We start from the raw sequence: 24858 nt of genomic DNA, 5'->3' as shown, positions 1-24858 counted from the left end.
TAATAATGAGAGATACTGGAGGGAAGATAAGCAATATTACATATACTGGGAAGAAAGATTGGTTCAGATCCATTATATAAATAAATAAATAAAAGCTCCTTTTACCTGTAATCTGCAGATAGCACATAAATTAACTGCAGCAGGAGGAGGGGAGAATCTGTGTCCCTCCTCGCTACCCACCCTAGCAGAGGCTGAGCATGGCCAGTCAAGAATCCCCGTGTTAATCAGGCATATGACTCATTCTTCCCAGTTTTTAGGTTGATCAGTTGAGACCTCATTGCCTTTTTTTCTTCCAAGGAAGACCTGCTACAAAGCAGACTGCTCTGGCCAAGTTTGTTCTGACCACCAAACAACAGCAAGCTGCTCTAGTGTGGGGACTGTGTGCTTGGGGGATGTCTTGACTTGTTTAGAGTGAAATACCCCTGATTAAAATAGGTTAATAGTGCTTCTGTGCGTGTCTCGCTTCATAACTCGCCTGTTAGCTCCGGCGTTTGAAAACATGAATTTGGGCCAGCAGGAGTTACAAAAAAAACCCGCAAAAAAGGAGGAGAGAAAACGAGCTGGAAGTGAAATACGAATGTCCTTATTTAGTACAAAAAGATTCAGCTCGCTGTTGGCTTTGTTTTCACCAGGTTCACGCTTCGCTTGACAATGCAACAGAAGAAATTTAAATTGTTGGGAAACGCGTGAAAATCTGAAATAAAACAGGAGTTAGCAGCTTGTGAAACTTTTCTTCCAGCGTTAGAGCAGGCAGCAGCCCGCACTGGGAGCTTGGGAGTTTCTTCGTTTCAAGACTTAAGAATATCTATATATTTCCCATGGCAAAAGTAAGCAAAGAGCCACACTGAAAAATCACTCCGAGGCTCAGGTGTTTGTATAAGAAAGACGCTGCTTTGGAGATTCCTTTTGGATAAATGTACTGTAACAAGGTGAAGGGATGCAATTTGGCCACTGCTTTGCCAGTGCATCCCATGTGGACTCAGACCCTCTCCCCATGCCTCTTGGCCATCCTCTGCAGCCATCCCTCCTCTCCCCATCATAAGGCTCCCTGGTTTCCCCCGTGAGCATGGAAGGGGCAACAAAAACAATCTCCTGCTAAGCCCACCACCAGGTCTTTGGGTTTTGCTAATCATTGTGAACCTATGAATTACCCATTCTGGAGTGGGAAGGGGAGCTAGGAAGACTCGTTTTTGTAGAGATTTTTGAAGTTTCCATTGCTTTCCTTTGAGAACAGATTAGAGGTAACTTCATGGTGTATTTTTAGCCAGGCTGGGGCTTCTGTATTAGTTTTGGATAAGACATGAATGTGGAATTTGAGCCCAGCTCATTACAAATCAGAGTTAATGAGGTAATGAATGTGACACAGGGTCCAACTCTGTTGTCTGTCTCTCCTTATCCCAACAAACACATACTGTGTATGTGCTCTGTTTGTGGCTTTTTTATTTTAGAGGCCATTTCCTTATACAATCATTTATCTCTTTCTTGGATTCTATACCTAGGGCAGGACATGATCATGAACTCTTTGTGAGATCTTTTCTGCTGATGGTTGTAGCAGTACTGGTGAGTTTGCTGTGACAAGAAATAAGTCATACAGTCCTGAGAGAGAACAGTTATTTTTAATTTCTTATAACCCCTGTATTTTGTCCTGCATTTCTTACCATCTCTGAAATGTTTTAAGGATTGTCAGGCTGAGAGAAAAGCAGGGGGTGCCTTCCATGTACTTCAGCTCTGTGTGTGTGTTGAGAAGTGAGTCAACAGCAGCATCGCTTCAGAAAGAATATCTAAAATCAAGGGAGGATGAAGCAGATTAGCTAAAAAAAATAAAAATCAAAAGCCAGAAGAGTTTGTTTTCCCTCACCCTTTGTCAGCAGAGCTGGGGTTTGTATTCTAATATTTATGTAGCTGAAGGGTATTAGAAAATCAGAGGTACTGTGGCGCAACACAAGGGGGTTTGTTCGCTCCTATAATCCCAGTAGGTAATTTTTTTTCTTTATGCACTTGAGCCTTTTTAAACTTCCTTTTTTGCTATTAGTGTCATTGGTAGCTTAATGGATTTCTTGATTGTTGAGCTCTTCTTTTTGATGCAGTATTGTTAGTCTTAGCATGCATTCAGAATGACAGGGAGCATTAAAACCAGTCATTTCAATTTGAGATATCTAGAGATAATTTTTTTTATACCCACTGTGTGAAAATAACTTGAACAGTAGCAGAATCATCCATTGTAAGAGAGATGATTTTACTTGTGAATTGTGTTTAAAGATAAAATCTGCCTACTTCCCGAGTCATGGATTTCCTATTCATTGCTCTGTTAAGATTAATCGGGAGCAAGACTTAATCCAGAACAAAGATGATTGAATTGTCCTTAAACAGTGATGTAGAACATTACCCAGATCTCACTTTGGTCTCACAGTGCTGAGAAATCACAAGCACGACAGTGAGTACATTATACAAAGAGAGATGCTTTTTACTAATTTACTGGCTCATTAGGAAGAAAAATGCTCTCTTTCTTTGTGGTTTTGTTTTTTGGTTTTTTTTTTTTTTGGAATGTAGTTGTGAGGAGGTGCAGTATGGAATGGGTTAAATCTGTGTAGTGTATTAGCTGGAAATTATTTTGGCATGCAATAAAAAGGGCTCGCTCCACCTGTGAAAGCCTCTGATGGGTGTAAGTTTTGCCATTAACTGAGCTGCTGCTGTGCTTGTGGAGTAACCAGGATGGAAAATGGAGTACTTTAATGCAGCTTTGGTTCTTCTTTGGGAAGCCAGAGGAGGACAAGCTCCAGCTCCCTGAGCCAGTGGGTCAGTGTGCCCAGCAGAGCCACAACACGATCCACTGCTCCCCACTGCTGCCAGCCCCAACTGCTCACTGCCCACACAGTGGTGCTAACAAACCCATGCTTTTCAGAGTTAATGTCTTTTTTTTAATCTCTTCTTTTCCATTGGAAAGTGTGTAGAGCTATCAGGTTGTCCTAAATCTCCAATTACAGCCTAGAATGGAGTTATGATGTCGTCTGGTTTTTGCCCTTTCAGAGGGCCAAGGAGAGAGCATGGGGGGAAGCATCTAATTCAAGGATTTCCAGGGTATAACACGGGAGCTTGACAACCTCTCAGTTCATTTCACTTCCTGAGAGAGGACTGTGATCAGTGATTTTTGGGAGCTGGCGTTGCATGTTTGCCAGATGCATGAACTACACTGAAAATAATTAAAAAATAAATAAATAAAAAGGGTGGGGGAGCATCTTGCTGAGTAATGGCCTTGCCTTTGGGATGCTGGCAGGCAACACACCATTGGCAAGCTGTTCCCTGGAGTTTAGGAGTGTATTCAAGGCCAGGAGATTTAGGGACTTATTAAGGCACTGCAGCTCCAGGCCCTGCTGTTTGCTGGCAGTCACTGAGCAGGGTAAGGAAGGCGGTGTTGGTGCCACATTCAAGGCTGTCAGGCATGTGAGTGTGCCCCTTGCAGCATCTCTTTCTTCTAGCTAGAATGATTTTGACCTTCTGAGTTAAACTTTTCCACTTAATGATATTTTCCTATTATTCGAATCCTCTTTTCTTTAGCTTATTTGCATGCGTTACATCATGTTTCATTTAGGATTTGATACGGTCAGGAGCCCAGGATAAAAGACAGTGTAATAAAAGGCTAGTTTAATCACAAAATTTTTGAGGACTGGAAGCTGCTGGGGCCAGTCGGGACCAGTCGTGGGCAAAATAAATATATTTTTGTCCACTGTTGCAGTCTTCCTAGAGCAAAGTGGAGGTCTCTGTCTGCTTTAGGACAGCCAACTAAACCGGATCGTTCCCCTCCACACACAAGTGTTATCTCATAGTGGGCTGAGACTGTTCCTGCAGGGTCCTCAGCAGTGCCTGCTGCCCAGCCACAGCATTCCCACCTCGTGGGGACAGCTCTTGAGCAGGATTTTGTCTGCAGCATCCAGAGCTAAGTATAATTGCCAAGTGTTAATCCAACTCGGTCGTTTAAAGCAAGACTGTAATCATAGTTATTGGGTTTTGGATTAAATACCCTTTTTTCCAACCTTCTTCTTAGGTTTAGCGAAGTGGCTGTGGAGGTGATTGTGTTCTGCTTGGAGAGATGTGCATGAGTGGAGCAGGGCTGCATGTCCTGAGGTTCCCCTCCCCTCTCCTCTTGACTGCCTCAAGAAACAGTCATTTGCTGTAAAGTCAGGTTTGCAGCTTTGATTGAAAATGACTGTGCAAAACCCCATCAAAGCCGTGCATGCCACAGAGTCATTTAAAAAAAAATAATAAATAAGTCTAAAAGGCACCTTGGAGTGTGTGAGCTCTCTGGGATGCCAGGGGCCATTGCCTGTGGTTTGCTGGTGTCCCCAGGCAGAACCTAGCAAACCTTTGTCCACCCAAAGAGCTCAGAAAAAAGGGAAGAAAGAGAGAAAGGATGGAATTGCTCTCTCTGACGCTTGGGATGATTATTAAATGCTGGCCCACCGCCTGATGGCTGTCATGGGTTTGCAGAAGTGAGACAGATCTGGGAGAGGCAGCTGCAGTTGTGTAGCTGGGAAGTCAGGCTTTTAATTGCTAATTAAAGTTACCATTTGCATTTGGGGTTTTCCTTTTTAAAGGACTACATCATATTCCACAAGAAACCACGAGCATTGTGTATTTATAGCACAACCAAACCAGCAACCTCTCTTGCTGCTTTGCTGGTACATCTGTATTTCACCTATTGCCTACTTCTACTTTCCCATCTGTATTTTTTATGACTTCTGTCCTGACAGCCCTTGTTCTCCTAGTCCTTGACTCCCTTCCCGTGCAGACACACGATCCCATAATGTTTTCCTTTTTGTCTTTATAAACAATAGGCAAGCAGTCTGATAGCGTAAGCCCAAAGTCAAGGGAGCTTTGCAGATTCAGCTTGACAGCTCCTCTCTGAATTATTTAAAACCCATAAACAAAAGAAAGCCCATCTACAGCTTCAGGTGACTTCTCCTCCAGTATTGTGGAGCATGCCTGGTAGGCAATTTTGCCCATTTAAATCTATGGGATTTATTGGAATATCAAAAAAACTATTAGAATTCAGGGGCTGCCTCATGATATTCCTTAGGGGCGGGTAAGTTGTAGGGAGGTGAATGAGCAAGTTGAGGAGAGGGGAAGTTGAATGAAAGAATAGAGAATTTCTCTCTAGTATGAATTGTGTGTCAAGTTTGGATTTTTTTTAACCCCTCTTGCAATCAATGAACTTGTCTAAAGACATCTTGCATATTGCTTCTGACTTTAATCTCAGTCCTTGGTGGGTTTCGTTGTTTGTTCTTTTTACATCCTTTGTTTTCAAATCTAAAATGCTTTTCTACAGCTGAATGACCCCGTGATTTCTGACTTCTCAGGTGCATTTTAGTGGCTGGTTTCACTCGTCCTTCTGGATCCAGGAATGTTTTAGATGGCTGGGATTAGGGAAGCAGGCAGCAGGCACAATTGAGTCCTCCAGATGATGCGAAGTTCATTATTATGTTGAATAGTTCATTCTGCAGAACAAAGTGGGGAAGGTGTCATGCTTTGCATTTATTGTGCTAAAGCTATAAAGCTGTACTCTCATCATTCCTAATACCTAAGGCATAGCTGCCTTCTCTTCCCTCTCCCTTCAGATAAACACAATGGAGAAAGCATCAGTAGTAGCATATTAGAGACACAACTTTATATGTATCATCTGTATTCTGGGTGGTTTTGTTTAATGAAATTTTTCACCTTTTCTGTTCAGGCAGACCTTATTAAAATGGAATTTACTGTACTGTCTTTCAATAGCAGCCATACAATTTTGTCATCAAAGCTGATATTTTGCAGTGTGGCCTTACTTTGAAAACTGACCTGCAAAAATGGCTTTGACATATCTTCTTTTAGAGATTCCAGCAGCTTTCAGTGTACAAACCAAGGATCCCTGTCTTCCAAACAGCCTTGCAGACATGACCCAGCCACAGCCCAGTTCAGCCAACTCTTCCATACAGTTATAACAGACTTACAGAGCCAAGCCAGATCTAAACCCTTTTTTGGCCATAGCTGTAAGGAGGTGGTTCTGCTGGCTGGGGAGGATGCTCAGCTCTCCTGCCCCATCCTTACCTGTGCTTACCCTGTACCACAGAAATGTAAGACAGTAAACTTTTTTAGCACAACCCTATGACTTGAATTCATGCAGGGAGAAGATTTAAGGGTAACTGGAATTTTACTTAGTTACTGCTCAAGAGAAAACTTGTGCTTGTGGCGTGAAATGCAGTTCTGGATGGCAGCAGAACCTGCTGCCTGCAGGTGAAGGCTCTGGCAATTTTTCTCTGCTATTCCCGAGTTTGTCAACATCTCTGCTTCTTCATCATTTCCCTGTGTGCCCTGGCCTGTGAAAATATGTGCCCACTGCACTCGGGGCATTTTTGGAGCAGCATTTTGAGGAGACAAAGCTTCCTGTTTCCCAAGCCTGGAGAAGGCCACGTGCTCTGGTGCAGCTTGCCCAGCCTTGTCTGCATTGCGGGAGGTTTCAGGTAGTGCTGCACTTGATCCTGTTATAGCATTAGCTGAATTGGATGGTGCAGGAGAGCAGCAGGTTGTGAATTCCTTCAAGATTAATGGAAACTTTTGTTTTACCTTAATTAAACTTCCATTCCTTAAATCAAAGCCCTCTTTCCCGAATAGGTGTACGTTATAAATTGCGTTACTTATAGGTATAACTTCATGAACCTCCTACCTTGCTAATGTTAATGTTTGTGCCTTGAGTTTTCTCTGCAAGAAACAATTTATCACTTCTTTTATCTCACCAGGTCCTGGTGATTTCACTTCTGTGGCGCACGTGTTGCATAGAAAATATAAGGAAAAACTACTTACATATATGTATTTATATAAATAGTGGCTTATGCAGCTACAAGCTGGGCCACCTTGCAGGTACCCTTCCCTTTTGTGTTCTTACACCAAGCAGATCGTGGCCCTTTGGGTGGGAGCAGCCTCCAGGGATGAGGTATTTTTGCTGTTCTGCTGTGTTTTGCTTCCCCTCCCCTTGCCCTGTTTGCCCCACAGATGTTATCCCCCACCCTCCCTGCCTGCAGCCTCAGCTTTGCATATGCTGTCATTCCCCCTCTGAGCCAGCACCCTCAGTGCTGACACTTAGACCCGTGACTCCATTCCTGTTGCTGTTAAATATACTGTTCTTGGCCTAAAGAGAAATGAAGGCTTTGATTTCCATGGCTGCCAGACTTCTGGCCCATCCAGTAACGCAATTAGAAGGCTTGCAGATGCAGTGAAGCCATCATCCTTCTTTTCCAGCTGGCATAAGCAAAACATTTAGAAGAGTTAATGTGTTTATTGAGCACTCGAGTCCCCCTGCAACGTTATTCCGAGACCCACTAATGCAGTGGTCAGGATTTTAACATATGTCCAGAACTTTCTAAGTTGGTTGATTTGAGGTACTGTAATATCAGGGTTTGGCTTTGGTTTGGTGGCAGGATCCCACTTAAAAATGGTAGGGTACGTTCAAGGGATGTTATTACAGTTAAAGCATGGAAACTAAATGTCAGAATTCAGGTTGTACCTCTTTTGCGTCTCTGTGTCAGGCCAGTCTTGGTAGTACCTTGGGAATAGTGTCTTTAAGAAAAGGGGAAAAAACCTGCACAACTGCATCAGGGAGGGAGGAGTGAGAATATGTGAGAGCGACAGCTCTGCAGACCCCAAGGTCAGTGAGGAAGGAGAGGCTCCAGGTGCCAGAAAATCCTGTGCAGCCCATGGTGAAGAACATGGTGATGCAGCTGTGCCCCTGCAGCCCATGGAGGCCTGTGGGGAGCAGAGATCTACCTGCAGCTCATGGAGAGCCCCATGCCAGAGCAGGTAGATGCCCAAAAGAAGACTTGTGACCCTGTGGGAAGCCCACACTGGAGCAGACTCCTGGCAGGGCTTGTGGACACATGGAGGGAGGAGCCCACGCTAGAGCAGGTTTGCTGTCAAGACTTGTGATCCCATGGGGGACTCACACTGGAGCAGTTTGTGGAGGACTGTCCTGTGGGAGAGACCCCATGATGGAGCAGGGGAAGAGTGTGAGGAGTCCTCCTCCTGAGAAGTGAGGGAGAGGCAGAGACATGATGAACTGGCTGTGACCCCCATTCCTTGTCCCTCTCTGTTGCTGGTGGGAAGGAGGTAGAGAAAAATCAGGAGTGGAGTTGAGCCTGGAAAGAAGGGAGAGGCAGAGGGAAGGTGTTTTTAAGCTTTGGTTTTATTTCAACTCTGATTTGATTAGTGATAAATTAAATTTTCCCCAAGTTAAGCCTGTTTTGCCTGTGATGGTAACTGGGGAATAATCTCTCCCTGTCCTTATCTCAACTCCAAGCCTTTTCTCTCCCATGTTCAGTTGAGGAGGGACAGTGACAGAGCAGCTTTGTTGGGCACCTGGCCTCCATCCAGAGTCAGCCCACCACATTAGGTGTTGCCCAAACAGACAGCTTTCTGCCCCAAATTGGTGACAGCCAACCATATAAAATGAACAGTAGCAGAGTATGAATCCATTATTAGTTTTAAATAAATTGATTTCTTCATTCCATCAGCCATTTTATGAGTTTCTATCAAAACGTTTCCTTCTTACTGACCTAGCCAGCCCAGCTTGGCTCCCTTTGTCATTCCTGACATCTCCACTGATTAATCCATTCTCCTGTATTGATTGCCACCGTCTCTGGTTGTAATGCATTAATTGTTCTTCCACCTTTACTTTGAGGGGACGGTGTCACGTGAAGGGTTAGGGGAGGTTTTTTTCCCAGCCTGTCCCACTAGCACTGGCCAGTATGTGTTCCCACCAGTTACATGGCTGCAAGACCTCTTTCTCCAGAGCTTAGTTTGTGAAATTCCCTAAGAGAATTTGGATTAGTTGTTGGAGCACCTGGGAGCTACCAGCTTTAAACCTCAGCAGTCTTTCTTGCCTGCTTTCTCTCTTCAACACCTCATTGTGAACATCTGGATTAACCTTGGGTAAATCCGAGTGTGTTGCCTCGGTTTCCCAACATGTCAAAGAAGGATAATACTTTGCTACCTCACCGGGGCATTTGCCACACTTAATTAATGTTGTAATGTGTCTTTGGTTCCTCTGATAAAATGTGCAGTGCGAATGCAAAGTTGTTTTTGCTGATTGGATTGTTAATTAAATGTGCACATATAAGTGATTTATTGGCAGTAGAGAACTACGACTTAATAATTTAAAATATTAACATCAAGGTGGTTGGGTCAATTTTAAGCCTGTATCATTCAGCTATTTAGAGTGTGAAACTAATGGCACTGGGAGAGGAAGGGAAACAGGAGCTGGGCCAGCTAATGGCTTATTTTGTGGCACTTCTACGTGGGGACTGATTTAATAACAGCTTGTGACTTCTGCTGCCTGGCCCAGAGGAGCCACTGGCAACATCAACAGTGTGCTGAGCTTCATAGAGCACAGGAGACGTGTCACCAGCACTGATCCCGCTTGGCCCAACTTGGAAACCGTTTGTCAGCCCTCAGAGGACCGTGCTCCAGTTCAGTGCAGTAGCAGCTCCTGTGTATCAGGAAAAAGCATGAAAGCAAGGATATCTGGGGCACACGTGCGTCTGCGAGCTGCTGACGTGGATCACCTTCTCCTGTCGGATGCTTCTGGCCCAGCAGCAGTTTGTTCCCAAAAAATAACATGGGGTTGCAGTCTCTAACCGTAAGGCTTCTGCCTCCTTATGTCCTTCTGTCCTCTGGGGTTTATCTAGGCAGATGTTTCTTAGGTAGATGTGGGAATGAGCTGTAGCTGACAGCCCAGGCAGGGCCCAGAGGAACAGATGTGTCATCCTAGCTCAGTAATGCATTCTGGGATCTAGAAGGCAAGGCAGCCTGTGGGAGCAGATACACTTGCTTGATTGGATACTGGGACCAGAAAGTAAGATTAACCATCATCTCTTCCCTTTCTGACCCTAAGGAAGATGTGCACATTGGTGTTGGTGCCACCACGTTGGAGGGTTGGAAAGGAAGCGCTTCTATAAGCAGGATTTGTGGATTCACAAGGGCAGGAAAAGATGGGAAGGTGTACATAGTGCTGTGGAAGAGGCAGTTGAAACTGGGTTTTGATGAGAAATGCCATGCAAGGGACAGTGATCTCACAAATACAAAAGCCCTGAAGGATATGGGACAGATGGTCTGGGAAAGATGAAAGTGTACTTGCACAAACTAGGGAATTGCTGATTCAAGTGTGAAGCAGATTTGAAAAAAGGAACTGAGGAGTATTTGGTACAGTTGAGCTGGAGGAGAAATCACTGACTTGGCAAAAGGAGAAGGAAGAAGAATAGAGAAGGTAAGAGGAATGGGGGAAACACATCATATGTGTGAAAGAGGCACAAGAGAACCATCTGAATATGAAGCAGGGCTTAAGCAGGCTGGAGTTTGCCCTTCACAGTAGGGCAGAGAATGTGTTGTAAATTAAATAAGCCCAAGGAGCTGGGATAGAATCACAGAACATCCTGAGTTGGAAGGAACCCACAAGTACCACAGAGTCCAGCTCCTGGCTCTGCACAGGACACCCCAATAATCTCACCACGTGCTGGAGAGCATTCTCCAAATGCTTCTTGAGCTCTTGTTAGGCTTGGGGCTGTGACCAGTTCCCTGGGGAACCTGTTCAGAACCGTACCACTCTCTGGGGGAAGAACCTTTCCCCTCAGAAGTTTCCCACCAGCATCCATTCCTCCCCAGTGCAGCAGCTGGGAGCAGTGGTCCTGGCTGTGTTTTGGGACTGGGCTGTGTATCTCTCATGGAAGGCTGTGCTTGTAGGGTGGATTGCTCATCTATCTAATTCAGGGTAGCTTGGACCGAAAAGGCTTTTCACATTCTACTGATTTCTGTTCACAGCTCTGATCCCTGATGGTCTGCCATGGGACTGCACAAAATCAAAATCCAGGTTTAGATCACATTTCTGAGTAATCTCATGCAGGTTGGTGGTTGCTTTTCCAGATCACATACTTGCTTTCTGATACAGGTTTGGAAGAGAGACATAAGCACTAGCAGTATTAATGATAACAGCCCGGGGCTTGGTTTTGCCACATACTGCACTGATGGGCAGGGCAGCCTGACCTTGGCTAGGGAGAGATTAAATACATCACCTCCAGCATGATGTAATGACTGACTGCAACAAACAATAGAAGAGAAAGGAGGGAAACATATTGACAGTAGGAATGCAGGTCTTGAGCTGTGCTGTTGTTAAGTGACCTACGGCATTCCATTATGTAGAATTGCCAAATGAGTATTTGGAAGTTTTAAGTATTAAGAGAACAGATCTTAAAAGCTGTTTTCACTAAACTAATGCTTAGCCTTTCCTGTGGTTTTGCAGTATTGATGTAAATGTGTTTCATGTTTATGTATGCTTTTTGTAAGCTTATTGCAAGCTGTATTTATGTACTGCTGCCACTTCCTTCGAGGCCTTGAGCATATTGTTTATGGGGAGCGTCTGAAATCCCAGGATTTATGACCACAGGAACAAGTAACTTTAGAGACCCTGTCACAGACAAATGGGCAGTGGAACTCAATATTCCCACATGGAGAGGAGGAGAAGACTTGCCCTTTGGGGGTGGAGGGTTAATGCCAACATAATTTGTTTTTAACATGTGTCTCCCTACCTTGCCTGATGGGGAGTGTGCAACAGCTGTTAGAGCTGTGTACTTTGCCTTGCAGTAGGTGCAGAATAATAAGTGTCTAACGAGATTTTCTCATCTAGAATTCTAAATAAATTAGGCGCTCATCAAAACCAGTTTTGTTCCAGAATGACTAAATTACAGAGGCAGTTGCCTGTAACATATCAGCAGTTCCTGGGGTGGGCTTTGCTGGCTGGCTCTCCTGCCTTTGCAGAGCTTTCTTTGCCCTCTTCACATCAGGCTCGTTGGCCTCTGTTTCCACCTTGAATTCAGTGTAGAAACAAGGAGATTGATGCCTGTGTGCAGCACTGTACGTGTGGGTACTTCTATTTCCTTCTAGCCCTGTCTTCAGTTGCCTTGTTGATCTTGTTTTCTTGAGAGCTACATGCTGAAATGAAAGGTCATGCTAAGAAAAAGGGATTTCTCACTTGGCTGAGAGATAGCTTACTCCTCATTTGAGTGTGTCATTGGAGCAAGGCTTGGACTGCTCTCCTCAGGGCACCCTTGTGCTATGAATACAGCACATCAGCTTCCAGCTACACAGCGTCGGCTTGGGCTGGGTTTGGTCTGAATAGGAGTATAAAAAATGCATTGTGTAAAATACAAAAATGAGAAGACTGTTCCAGGGAGCAGGAAAAAGGGACATATTCATGTATTGAATCGCAACTAGAAAGCACCAGATGTGGAGGTGTCAGCAGACTTGATAAAAGAATCCCAGGTACAGAGGTAAAAGTCTGAAATCGCTGAAAAACAAGGGGAGGGATTCCAGGAGATGTTGAATTTCTACCTGTGCACGTTTCCTAGCGAGACACACTTCATCTTGTGTGGAAGCTGCAAGCTCTCTGTGTGATGCAGGATGATGGAAACACTTAATTTGTTTGAAAGCTTTTTTCTCCTTTACAGTGTGCCCATGAATTCTGATGTGAGAAGAAACTATAGATGTGTGCATATGATTGTAGGCAAGTCTTCCTACAGAAAGCGAGTCAAAGGAGTGCCATCATCTGTAAATCTGTGGGTTAACCTGTTAAGAAAATATCTCTGCTGTGCTGGAGGGGTATAACTGTGTAGCATTTACGAACTTAAAACCCCAAAAGATTGTGTATTTGCAGCTGGATCTAGAAGGAAGCACAGGCAAAACCTTTTTCAGATACATTGAGTTGTTGCTTTTTTTCTGGGGCCCAGCTAAGCCTAAAGAGGCTTTATCTCTGTGTGTACAAAGGAATTACCTTCAGAATGAGATAAAAATACAGTTTCTAAGGATTAAAAGACACGGTTTAGGCGTGCATGTTCTGTTCCAGGTTTAAAACCTGAAGAGTTGGGTGTCGGTGCTCCTGAAATGTTTTGGAACAATATCTTTTGTATGTAAGACCTTGTTCTGTAAAGAAGTGCTTGGTTTAAAGTAATTAATTTCTGCTTGGGCCTGATGTTCAAAGTACAGATAATAAATATTCCTTTAAATTTGTTCAGAAGGGATTAATGTTAGGGTGAGCATGATGGCATAGAAAGTAAATTCTGGCTCACGGGGAGATAGAGGGTTGTGCACCACTTCAACCATCCCACTGTGCCCCCTTCATTGATAACAGTTGTATCACAAGAATGAAAAAAAAAAAAAGAAAACAAAATTGGGCATGCAGCACATTGTCCTGCTGGGAAGGGATCTAATCTAGCAGTTCAGCTTTTCAAAAACCTCTTGATTTTTGTATGCTGGAGGTTCATTGTGTTTCCTAGGTTAGAATTTGTAATTTTCTTTCAAAAACAAAAGCTGACTTGAGTCATACAACAACAACAAAAAAATAGCCAGGGATCAGGGGAATTAGAATGAAAAGCCATTAGAATCTGCTAATTACTAGATGAAGAGCAGTCAAGCAGTGGTGGTCTGTTGGGGAACCGCTTTCACATATTTAGATGTATGAAAAGACTTTGTGCGTGACTTCGATGGGAAGAGTTTTGGTTAAATACACCTCTGCAGCTCAGCTAAAAGCCAGCACCTGACTAATAGTTGCCACCTTCAGTAAGAACAAGTAAACTTACTTAAACTAGGGGCTTTCTGTACAAACAGGACTCGATTTAGTTCAACTACGTACTTTTATTCTGCCTATAAATAACGGAAGGCAATGGCCACTTGAACACAAGCTTTCTCACCCAGGTTGTTTTCCCATGGTATCAACAACTTTGCTTAATTAGGCTCCAGCTCCTTGGAGTAAGTGTTCAGGGTTTGCTGGCAGCGAGTCTGTCTGCTTGAAAGAGAAGTGCTGACAAACCAGCCATTTGTTAGCCAAAACATCTGCTGGGGAGGGAAGGTGAGAAGTTGCTAATTTAAAATAAGATCCCTAAGAATCCTAACTGTGAATCTGTAGAACAAACCTAGCTGAAAACCCAGAAAACTCACGCTTACCTCAGTGTTGGCTGCGCTGGAAGTTTGAGGTGAATCTCCTTTATTTGTGCAGAAAAAGGAGGGTAACAAAGAAGCATGAACTTTATGGCCTGTAATTATTAATAATATGATGAAAGTCCCAAATAAGCTTTCCAGTCCATTGCATGAAAAAGTGCACTTGGAGACACATCCTGCTTCACCATTAGCATCTTTATAATCCTAAGGAACAATCTCTTCAGCTTTTCCTTCAGTGTGAACTTCAGAATTCTACTTTAAGGATTGATATGTGTGGGATAACAGGAGGAATGGTCTCATAAAGGATTATATTAAGGGGAAAAAAATTGTGAGTGATTTGTTCTCATCTTGCCTGTTTTGAGCCCTTTAGGGACAGGCTGTTTGGTGTCAGGAAGGGAAGACTAAAATACTCAGCTGTGATTTTGCACGAGCCCACTGCTGAGAGGGATGTATAACTCCTGGAGCACTGTGGCTGCAGCCAGGCATATATACTGGTGAAGAGGGATGGCTAGAGATGAACCGTGCAGGTCCTGGGAGGCCTTGCAGGCCACAGCTTGGCTAAAGGGTGTGTGCAGAGCTTTCCCTTGCTCTGTAGAGTTGGTCCATTTGGATATCTCCACGGAGATGTGTATGTGGCTTTTAAGAGCTGTCCATCTGGGGTGGCATTCTGGTCCATCCTCCACCAAATGGCTTCTTGCACAAAGATGTAAAGAAGGAGTGGAAGAGCTACCTCAGCTGTCTTTTACTCCCTGACACGCTGAAGCAGCTCCGACAACTTCCCAGTTGTTCAGCTGAGTTTCCTCAAGCCTCCTAAAACATCCAGAGCATTCCTGATTGTCTTAATGTTGACCTCTCTTGTATGAATACCAGCAGTCAGCCAGACTTTCTTTCTCCTCCCTTCCTTCCCAAATTGCTTCCCCAGGGCCATCCAAATACAGGGCTCATCTAGGAGGGAAGGAAATCAATGTGCTTCAAAATCCAGCTGTCACCAGGTGAATAATTCTTCCAAATGATGAATGTAGCAGGTATCTGGTCTACTCAGGAAGGCCCTAAACTTGATTTTGTTTTTCTTTGCCATCCAGAATGTGCTACGAAAATTTCTTTTTTCGGTGCAATCAGTGAAAGTCCCTTCAAATCCTAAGGGCAAATGCTACAAAGTTCCTGTGGGTGGACCAGTCAAGCTCCTCCAGAAGAAACAGGGATCTGTCAGGTTCAGGACAGAGGTGCTTCTGTCTGGTCTGTCTTTGTACTTGGGACTGATTTTTTTTTTTTAATTTTATTTTTTACCTAATGCTTACCTCCAGGTGGATACGTGTCCAGTCTGTGCAGTAACAGATCTGTGGTGGAGTCAAGTCCTTCCCGTGTCAAGGAACTGCCCTTCAGACTTTTATAATGCAGTAGAGAAAAAAGTTGGTGTATGTAGGAAGTTTTTCATAGGTTGTAGCACAGAACTTCAGCCCTGTAGCATGTTAGAGCAGTCCTGGACCTGCACCCTGTATTAATCTTAACATGAGTGCTGAGAGGCACCAACATTTGCCAATTAAATTGTTAAATTCCTGTGTAATGCCAAAAGACAAGAAGATGCGTCCTTTTGGTATCTCCAGAGCTTTTTTTCTATTACCTTAGCAGGACCAGGACTCTTCAACTGTCTCCCATCAGTTTTATGGCTCTCGCTGGCTCACTGAGGTGCCACATTATCTTGTCACGGAGGACTCCCCCGGTCGCTCCTTATCTGCCGTGATGTGCAGAGCAGAGGTTTCCACATTTCAGCAGGTGACACAGTCAGTGGCTTTCCACTGGGGTGCAACAGTACTTGAGATTAGCAGCCACACAGAACAAAATGCTGTTGCTTGCCAGGCAGTAAACTAAACCCTCATCTCTCGATTTTTGTTGTGTTGGTTCGTTTTTCTTCCGCAATCTTGGCAAAGGCAGCTGGTTCCTTCTGCCTCTCCTGTTAAGAATGGCTACAGGTTCAAACCACTCACAGGAGGAGATTCATGTGTAGAAGAGTCGTTTCAATACCTGACTTCTTCAGAGCAGGACTACTCAGCTGGGCTGGATCTACACATCCCCTTTGCCTCTGCATCGGGAATTGCTGGCTCCTGCAGGCAGCAGATTTGGGAGGGGTGAGGAAGGCCAGTCTTTCAACCTACTTGCCCTGCATAGAAACAACAAGTGGTTATGTTAGAGTAGAACATGCAGCCACAGTGGCTGGTGAGACCCTGTTTTCATGCCTCAGAGATACAGATGCTCACAGTGTGGTTTAGGATTAGGCATTCTTCCAGCTGAGCCGTGATGGCAGTTTTCTTTTGAGGCCACGGTGACTCCATTCATACACGTCCTGGCAAAAAAAATTGGTTTAACATGCTCACAGATATCATGAGTTACAAACCTACAGGTCTAAACAACTTCACAACTCCCTTAGGTGTTTCACATGTTGAGTATATTGACTGTTTTACAGGCGACACAAACGGAAACGAATTGTTTCTTTGGAGGATTAAAAACAAGTTACTTAGCTGTGTTCCTGGAGAAGCCTTAACAAGCAAGTCACTGTTTGTTCGATGACAGATTTGGTGCTAATTTTGCTGCTGTCTGCTCCTGTTTGCATCTCATGGTTGTGGATGAAAGCAGCAGAGTGGTGATTAGCTCAGACCCTGCTGAAAGAAAACAACACCCAGTGGCTTCTGAAGAACAAGGGAGTGAGAGTATATTACCCTCTGGCATTTTTATTTTATTTAGCAGGTAAAACTGTTCATTGAACCAGAGTTCATTTACAGTGGCACCCCAGCAGACTGCAGCAGCAGGATGAATTACCAATCACTCACAGTGCAAACAGGAATCATTCAAACCCTGCATCATCTGTACTCAGGAGTTCAGGTCTCCTGCACTGCACACTAGATAGCTGCCTGTCCCTCTCCCTTGCCTCCAAAATCCTATTGGGCATCCCAGTCCCTGTTTTAGTCCCCAACTAACACTTTTATCTGAATTCCCCTCCGTGGGTTTTGATTTTAATGCTGTTAACCAGAAGCTGAGCAGTTCACTGGATTAGACTCTTTTACCCACCAAATTAATGGAAATTGGAGTATATGCTTCCTGTGAGGATATACTTTTTTTTCAGGAGCTCTCACTTGGAGGATCATTGGTGAGATAATATCAGGAGTCTTAACTAATCCTCTAATGATTGTACCAGGGTGAACAAATCTATCTATATCAATTAGCCCAGTGGTCCACCACAAGGCTACTCTTACCTGATAAGTGGGTTTTTACACTGGAGGGGATTTTTCTCCCTTTGCCTGGAGGCTGGAGGCTGTGCAAAGTCGTGACTCAGCGCGTGGCCCTGCTGGGGCTGTGCAGAGCTGCCTTCCCACTCCCTTCGGAGCGGGGCACATTCTAGTCACTGATTTTATTAAAAATGCATGCGTTAAGCGATGGGATAATTACAGCAACTTTGTCTGGGGATGGAAAGCAGCAGCAAGAGAAATTTATGATGTGTCTGAGAGAAGATATGAGCTGTCTTGAGAGAAAGCGGTTCACAGCGGGCGCTTTGGTGGCATACACTGCATCTGCCGGCGCAGGGATGGCTGCAGGACACCATCTGGGAGCAGTGTTCTCCCTCAGCACCTTCAGGGCTGTTCCCAGCACCCCAGTGCTCGTGTGCTTTAGGTGTGTTGGCGCTGTGTCGTCCCTTTGGATTTTCCCCCGGCCGAGGGATTTAGGGTGGGGACGGTGCGTCCGCACTGCTGGTCGGTCACATGAGGGATGTGGTCTGGAGAGCAGAGCGAGCCTGCCTCTCCCCCCAGTTTTTGGCTCGGGGTTGCCTGACTGATGCAGCAGACCATTAATTTGCAGTTAACCAGGATATCTCCAAATGCAACTCCATCAATTGGCAGGAGGTAAATAGATGGTGCCTCTGCTTAAAGCGGGGCTGGAGCCCTCTCTGTTTATCTTTCCTTCCAAACTGGGTACATCTGCTATTGCTCTCTAATCTCTTCTCTTCTTTGTTTTATTTGTCTGAAACTTCTTGGATGAGGGAGAGGTTGCCTTGGCCTCGGAACCAGAGGGGTTTTGTCATGGTGATTAGCTGGTTTAGTTGGGGCGCTCGAGACCTTTGTCCATGTGCTGCCAAAAGATGAAAATAACTATTATTATTATTAGCCCACTTCACAGGGAGGCTGCGAGGATTAATTCATGTTTGTAAATTGCTTTGGAGATTTAAAGCTCTGTACAAGCACTAAGGATTATTGCCTTCTAGTTCTTCAAGGTAGTATAACTTTTATAAAGACTTTTAGCCTCAAAAGCATCTTGAAAATAGGAAGAGTTAAATCCCTTTGAAATTAGATATACTTCTAATGTTTAAGATAAAAATAACTGCTGCTTCTCTGCTGCTTCTTCCAAAAAAAAAGACCAAAAAAAAAAAAAGGCAATGGCAGGTTGTGATAGTGCCTCTTCTTTTTTTTTTTCCAGGAGTCCAATGTGCTGATTGCTGCTAACAGTCAGGGTACAATTAAGGTAAGTTATTTTATTCATCTCCCCTTTAAACACTTGAATCTGTTGATAGTAAAGAGCAAGGTCAGAGAAACCAGGCAGCCAGGAGAAACCATTAGAGGAGGTGATCCCAGCTGTGGAGGTTTGTAATTTAAATGATGTGTTTGCCTCTGGCACACAGTGGAGTGAGAAAAGAGTGCACCAGTAATGAAACCAGTTACAGTGAGGTGTGGAAGAGCTGCTGGTGTCCATCCAGCACCCACCACAGCTCCCTGGGGTCCTGGCAGCAGCATCTCTCTCGGCTCGTGCTGCTCCCTGTGGCAGCAGAGGCTGAGTGTTCACTCACCACGTTAAGCAGAGCCCATCCTCTGGCTGCTGCAGGTGCAGTGGGGCTGAAAGCTTTGCTCCTGATGTGTAGCCAGCTGGAGCAGGGCTGGAATGAGCAGGGATGCTCCCTGTCTTTGCTTGCTCTGGTGCCCAGACGGGCAGTAACAGAGCAGCTGCCAGCACAGGGCTCTGTGAAAGCAACAGCCTTGCCCCTGCACCGGCACACCAGCGCTGTGCCAGGTTTGCAGCACTTGCATTGTCTCCTGGAGTGTCTGTTCAGTGTATTTCCACCCATGAAATGTCAAGTGGTGTGGAATAAAGACTGTCCTTCTTTATGTGTCTTAACAGCCAAGCAAAACCAGTACCCAAGCCAATACCAAACTCAGCCCAAAACCAGAACCTTGTCCCAGATTCTACACAGCAGCACTGACCTTCACCGTGCTTTGGAGGCTTGGTGGTTATTGCCATAAGTTCATAGCCCGGAGCCACAGGCTGCAGTTCTGTAGCTCATGATAAAGGGATTTACTTGCTGTTTGCAAAGTTACACGCTGCTTTGTCACTCATGAGGCTGAGGTCCTCATCCTGGTTGTCCCTTGCATCCCTGTTTCAATAGCAGCTCTCTGGAGCCAGACCAGAGTTGCTGGTCTGAACCATCCTGAAAAAAAATCACCAAAAAAAAACCAGGAATGAGGAGAGACCCAAATGATCTGTGTTTGACTTTGTGTCAGGGTTTTTCTTTTTCCCCCTTTTTAGGCCACGAGTGGCTGGGTTACTCCTGCTGTGCAGAATGTGATGATACAACCTCTTTTTCATAGGGCATTTATTTACCTATCAGGTTTTGAAATTAGTTGGTGGTTAATTTGGTCCCTTCCTCCTTAGTAAAAAGGACAAAATGCACATACACTTTTGATATTTTGAAGTGAATCCAGCAGCAAGATCAGTGATTAGAGAGGAGAGGTTTTGCTCATGCACTTCGCTTGCTAATGAGAAAAGGTAGACAGAGAAATGCACAAACAGCCAGGGCTGTCAGAACTCTGGTATCTCCATTTGCCTGTGGCAGCACACAGTGGGATGGGATGGGATGGGATGGGAAAGGCCTGGGTTTGCACAAACCCACACCAGTGTGGGGGCAGGTGCCATCCTGGACATCTCCCGTGAGCTCTGGAGCTTTCCCCAGTAAAGCCAAACCAGGTTCATACAGACCATGGCAGCCCCACAGTCCTTCTTATGCCACCTCTAGGCCGTGCCTTCAGAGGCTGCTGCTCCATCCCAGCCTGGACAAGGGAAATGTGAGCACAGTGGGCTGGGAGGACAGAAGCTGATCTCCATTACGAGATTTCCAAGAGCCGTTTGATTGGGATGAGGGGAAAGAAGGCGACTGTGGATGGTTTTGCTTCATGCCTAATTTATCATCGCAGAAGCAGACATCAGAATTGGGATGCTTGCCAAGTGCTTATCCCATTTGTGGGATATTATTGCATGCTGGTGAATAAAGGGTAAGGGGTGGAGACGGAAGGGTCAGTCCTGTCCTAGTGATCTATATGCTGATGTAGGAAATAATGAATGTCATAAATTCCTTTTCTAAATGTCTCATCTTCCCTACTAATCAGGTACTGGAGCTGGTATGAAGGGTTTTCTCTCAAGGCATGAGGTACTTGGTTCTGCTGATATGCTACAGTATTCATCTGGGATCCTCAGCGGGACAAGAAACCAAAACCACCTTGATGTTCCTCCCCAAAACCATCATGTTTGGTTTTTTTTTTCCATTTATGGACTTTCTAGGACATTTCGAAACACTGGAAACATCAGTGGACTGTCTGCCATCAACATTAACTCCACAGACTTTGCTGCTGCTGCTGCTGGTGGTATGGTTGTCTAATTTTTACGATAGAAAAAAACAAATTCTTTTAAATAAAAACAAAAAGGAATAATAAAATTTATTGAGCCACAAGCTGAAGCTGGAAGATTCTCTCTTGTTGCATATGGGAACATATTTACTTGGGTAGGGAGCTTACAGGAGCACACAGGGCTGTCCTCAGTTGCACATCCCCAGTTAATTTCATCTGGACTGTTTTTCATCCCATTGGAAAAAGAAAGTCTCAAAGCCTTACCTGGACATGCAAGCAATTCACTTTGAGATCCCATCATGATCCAGTTCTGTTGTTCCTTTGATTTATTATTTTTTTTTAGATGCATTAAATGTTGAAAAACATCACCCAGGTTGACACTCCTGGAGACTGAAGTCCTCTGGTCATCAAGAAGAGAAGGACACCTTCCCCTTCCTCCCTCTCCTTGTGCCCCTGCCTTGACCCAAAGGAGCAGCTCCAAAGGAGAGGTTTAAGTTGTCCTCCTGTCCGTGTGAGCCGCCTGCCACCAGCAACGTGCTGAGAGGAGGGGACCCACAGTTCCTGGGACCTGGACTGACCTCACCAAGACATTGTGGGATGATGATCTCCCTCCCACTGACCTGGCTGTGTTTGACTGTCTCAGCTAGAGGAGGAAGCTTCTAGATCCAGTTACCAAAGCCCTGCACCACTCAACCACCCATGGGGTCTGGTTGTGTTTGCCCCTCTCTGCACACCGTGGAAGCCAAGTGTTCTGAATGTTGTAATGAGAGAGGGGATGGAGTTGGTTTGTAATGTGTTTCAGAGCCATGATATAAGTAGCCTTATTTTTAATGGTCATGCATACACTTAATTGTACATAATAAACCATGATGCTGAGAGTGGTTGTTGCTTTGTTGGCAGGACAGTGGGGTGGGTGAGAAGGTGCAGATGGTCCTCAGGAGCAGCAGCCAGGCTGGGCTGTCAGGATTGCTGCCAGAACTTGTTACACTAGAAAGTGGAATTGGTGAGTCTAGTGTCTTTTCTCCCAGCTGTAGGTGGCAAAGGTGCAATACAGACAGTGATACCTGTGGGAAGCGTTTCAGTTTGCAAACAGAATCCCTCTCCCTTCATTCACTGCATTCTGAGTCCCCTTGGGGGCTGGGATTGGCACAGGGACTTTGCTCTCCCTCTTGGCAAAGCACAGCCCTGCTGCAGCCTTGGGTACCCATCAAGGAGCCATAACAGGTCTTACATCCTCCAGGTGTTGAAATCGTGATTCTGATCTCCCCAGGAGCATTATGTGGTCTTCTCCTACCCTTTGGTCACAGAGCAGGGAAGAAAAGCAAGGATGGTCTTGAGGATATATGAACAAAGAAGCAGGAATTAAGCCTTGTGGTAGAACTGGGGACAGATCCTGTCCTAGTTCAGTGCATGTGCCTGTTTCTAGCATGGCCATATATGCTCTTTCAAAGCTAGAAGGATGTGGGACACACCAAAATTGCTGGTGGCTTCTGGAGAGTCTTGTCCAGTGGGGAGAAAAGTGATGCTTACCTTTAAGGGAGGGGTGGATGGCCCTCAGCTGCTGTGTGCTGGCTTGTTTCCATGATTTCTGCAGTGTCAGGGGGGCAAGAGTGAGGAGAGAAGGAAAGGAGAGAGAAGAGAGCAGACTAGCTTGTGTCCTGCTCGGAAGTGCTACCTGCAGGTCTCTGTTGTATGAGTCACCCGAGTCACTGTGGCAGAAGAAAACGAAATTGGTTCCTTCTGCCTGATGGCAGCTGTCTGACGCATCCCACTGAGCACTAGCTTGATTTCCATTTTGCTGCATTTTAAGAGGATTTGGTGTGGAGTGACAGTGCTGGGCTGTGCAGAGCATCCTTCCCATCCAGCCCCCTCCAAAGGCGGGGCCAGTTCGATGATCCCTTGCCATTGCTCTTCCTGCCTCCCCCGGTTTCAGGTGTGGGTTTCCTCCAGCCTCTGCCTTGTTTATCAATGCCTACTAATTTATTTTACAAGCTGCCGTGGCTGCTGTTGTACCCCAGCTCAGTGCCATGCAGCTGCTGTTGGGAGGTGACCTCAATCCTTCTCTCCCCCCACTCCAAGATCCTCTCTATTTTAAATTGAAATCACTCTGACGAAGCCGAGATCTTAAAAACAGAAGAAAAAAAGCAGCTGTTTTGAATGCTGTAAGGTTACTCCCTGAATTAAACAGGGAAAGCTGTTTAACATCGGCTGCCTTTCTTTTTTCAGTTTTCATTCTGTTTCAATCAAGATAAAATGCAAATTTGGTGTCTGGCCCTAATTAGAAACACAGCAGCTCGTAAACACAAGTTGATGGCATTTTTTGTCTTCGTCCCTTTGTCACAAGAGGAAACGCTCCTTATTTTAATCCCTTTAATTTTCTTTCCTTCAGGTAACTCTTCACAGTTGACATATTAAGTCGCATATAATTACTACTGTAATTTTGTTGGGTTTTTTTAAACAGCATGTGGTCAATTTTTTTTTTTTTTTAATTATTCGCCTCCTCAACAAATGGTCCCTCTCAGGTTTTCAGGCTTTTTAGATGATGGAGTTTGGGAGGGATCTCCAGAGGTCTTTGGTCCAACCCCATGCCCAGGGCAGGGCTTACTGAGAGCTTGGATGAGGTTGCTCCAGGCCTTGGAGATGTTCACAGCTCAACTGAGCAAGGACTGGGATTTCCTAGGTCCCTCTGGAAAACCTGTTCCGGTGCTTAACCGCTCTCCTTGTGAAAATTAATTGCAGATGGTGGGCACTTAAAATCTTTATTCTCACTTTCTTCTTTTGAAAGAGCAGGGTTACAAAGCCCTTGGCTGGAAGCTGCCCCAGAACAGTTTTGCCTCCAGTGCTCACATCCCTGCGAGAGGTGTTGGGTGAGTCAGATTTTTCTTTGAGGAAGGGAATTTAAAACCCTGCCTGGCCAACCAGCCTCTTTAATTAATTTTAAAGCATTTAATAGAAGAGTGGGAGGAATATGCCTCAGTGCTAAAAAGAAGCCTGATGCTGGAGGGGATCAAAAATGATGGTCAAGGGGAAATTTAAATTAATATAAATATGTCAGGGCTCTTCAGCAGTGAGTGTGGCCGGCTGCTAATGCCAGCATTCAACCCCGGTGCTGAAACCTTGTTTGTTTAGGGTAATTTTGTTTGACTGTGGAAGGTCATAATGACATCAGCAGATAATTGGGAAAGCAAATCTAACTCGTCCCTTGCTCCAAAGTCCTCTTCCCTTTCTCACTGCTTTACTGGAGGCCAGAACTACCCAGCAAGGACCTGTTTTAAATGTTGAGGAGACAAGGGGTTTGGCTGGTGGGAAGGTGTGCTTGAGACCATAGGGATCCATGAATTACAGCAGCATCTGTGGCATACATCTGAGCCCACATCTGTCTCCTGGAGAGGCACCTGTAGCCCTACAGTAGTCCCCACAGCCTTCTGGTAACCATCATCACATGGTTTGCTTTGATTTTTACTTTACTGTGTGTTAACCAGCCATTTGAGGTGAGTAGGTCTTGCCAAAAAATTATTTTAAAACTCTCCATCTTAACTCACCTTAAATCTGGCACTGGCTGATGGCTGGCCATCATTACTCAGCTGAGGCAGGACAAAAACATTGAGCAGCAGGGAAAATTTCTTGTGAGGGGAAGAAAAGTGAGATTTTTCACGTCTCTTAGAAATAAAGGAGAAAGAAAACTAAGTATGATCTTGCCTTGACCAGTCTGCAGTGCAAGGGGAGAGGGTGGTTCCAGCTCTTCCAGGACTGCAGCATCTCCCAGGGCTCCCTGCTTCATGAACCCTCAGGTGAAGGAGGGCTCCACACACCCATCACAACCTCTTTAATCTGCCTGGAATAGCCAGTGTGCACATGTGGCTGCTACCATCAGTGGGCTGTGGTGGAAAACAGCTCAGCGGGCAGTGAGGGGAAAAAACAATCTCACTTGTCACAGCTGTTTGCCCAAAGCCTCTGATCCATGCAGAGGGAGACAGGTTAGTTTTATTCCTCTCCCAGTTTTGCCTTCCCTCGCTGGTGGTGTCTGCCCAGGCTGTTCAGGGAGTTGTATTAACCTCAGTGCTCTTGTTTGAGTCCCAAATTTTTGGGGTGGAGATTTGCACGGGTAGCAGAGGAGTGTGAGCTCCATGAGCTCCATGTCTCTAACACCACCATCCTCCCTGAAATGCCTCCAGTGTCTCCACCCCTCTGA

General features: G+C 45.1%; 1 protein-coding gene and 1 non-coding gene across 4 annotated transcripts in view; both read left to right on the top strand.

Moving 5' to 3' along the window:
* COP1 (COP1 E3 ubiquitin ligase) overlaps positions 1–21544 on the top strand; it is a 123163-nt gene extending 101619 nt beyond the window's left edge. For 2 of the 3 annotated variants that reach the window (XM_018079104.2, XM_029962264.1), the window contains exons 19-20: positions 18472–18516; positions 20430–21544. In XM_018079104.2, coding sequence (XP_017934593.2) covers positions 18472–18516; positions 20430–20447 — 63 coding nt within the window. In that variant the 3' untranslated portion in view covers positions 20448–21544. The remainder of the gene's footprint in view (positions 1–18471; positions 18517–20429) is intronic. The other variant, XR_003916051.1, reaches the window with a different exon arrangement.
* Positions 3674–3809, top strand: LOC112841239. The gene has a single exon (XR_003212848.1).
* Positions 21545–24858: the final 3314 nt, after the last annotated feature.

This window comes from Manacus vitellinus, unplaced genomic scaffold (assembly GCF_001715985.3).
Source record: "Manacus vitellinus isolate BGI_N305 unplaced genomic scaffold, ASM171598v3 scaffold_44_pilon, whole genome shotgun sequence".
Classification (NCBI taxonomy): Eukaryota; Metazoa; Chordata; class Aves; order Passeriformes; family Pipridae; genus Manacus; species Manacus vitellinus.
This window is presented reverse-complemented; position numbering and strand designations above follow the sequence as displayed.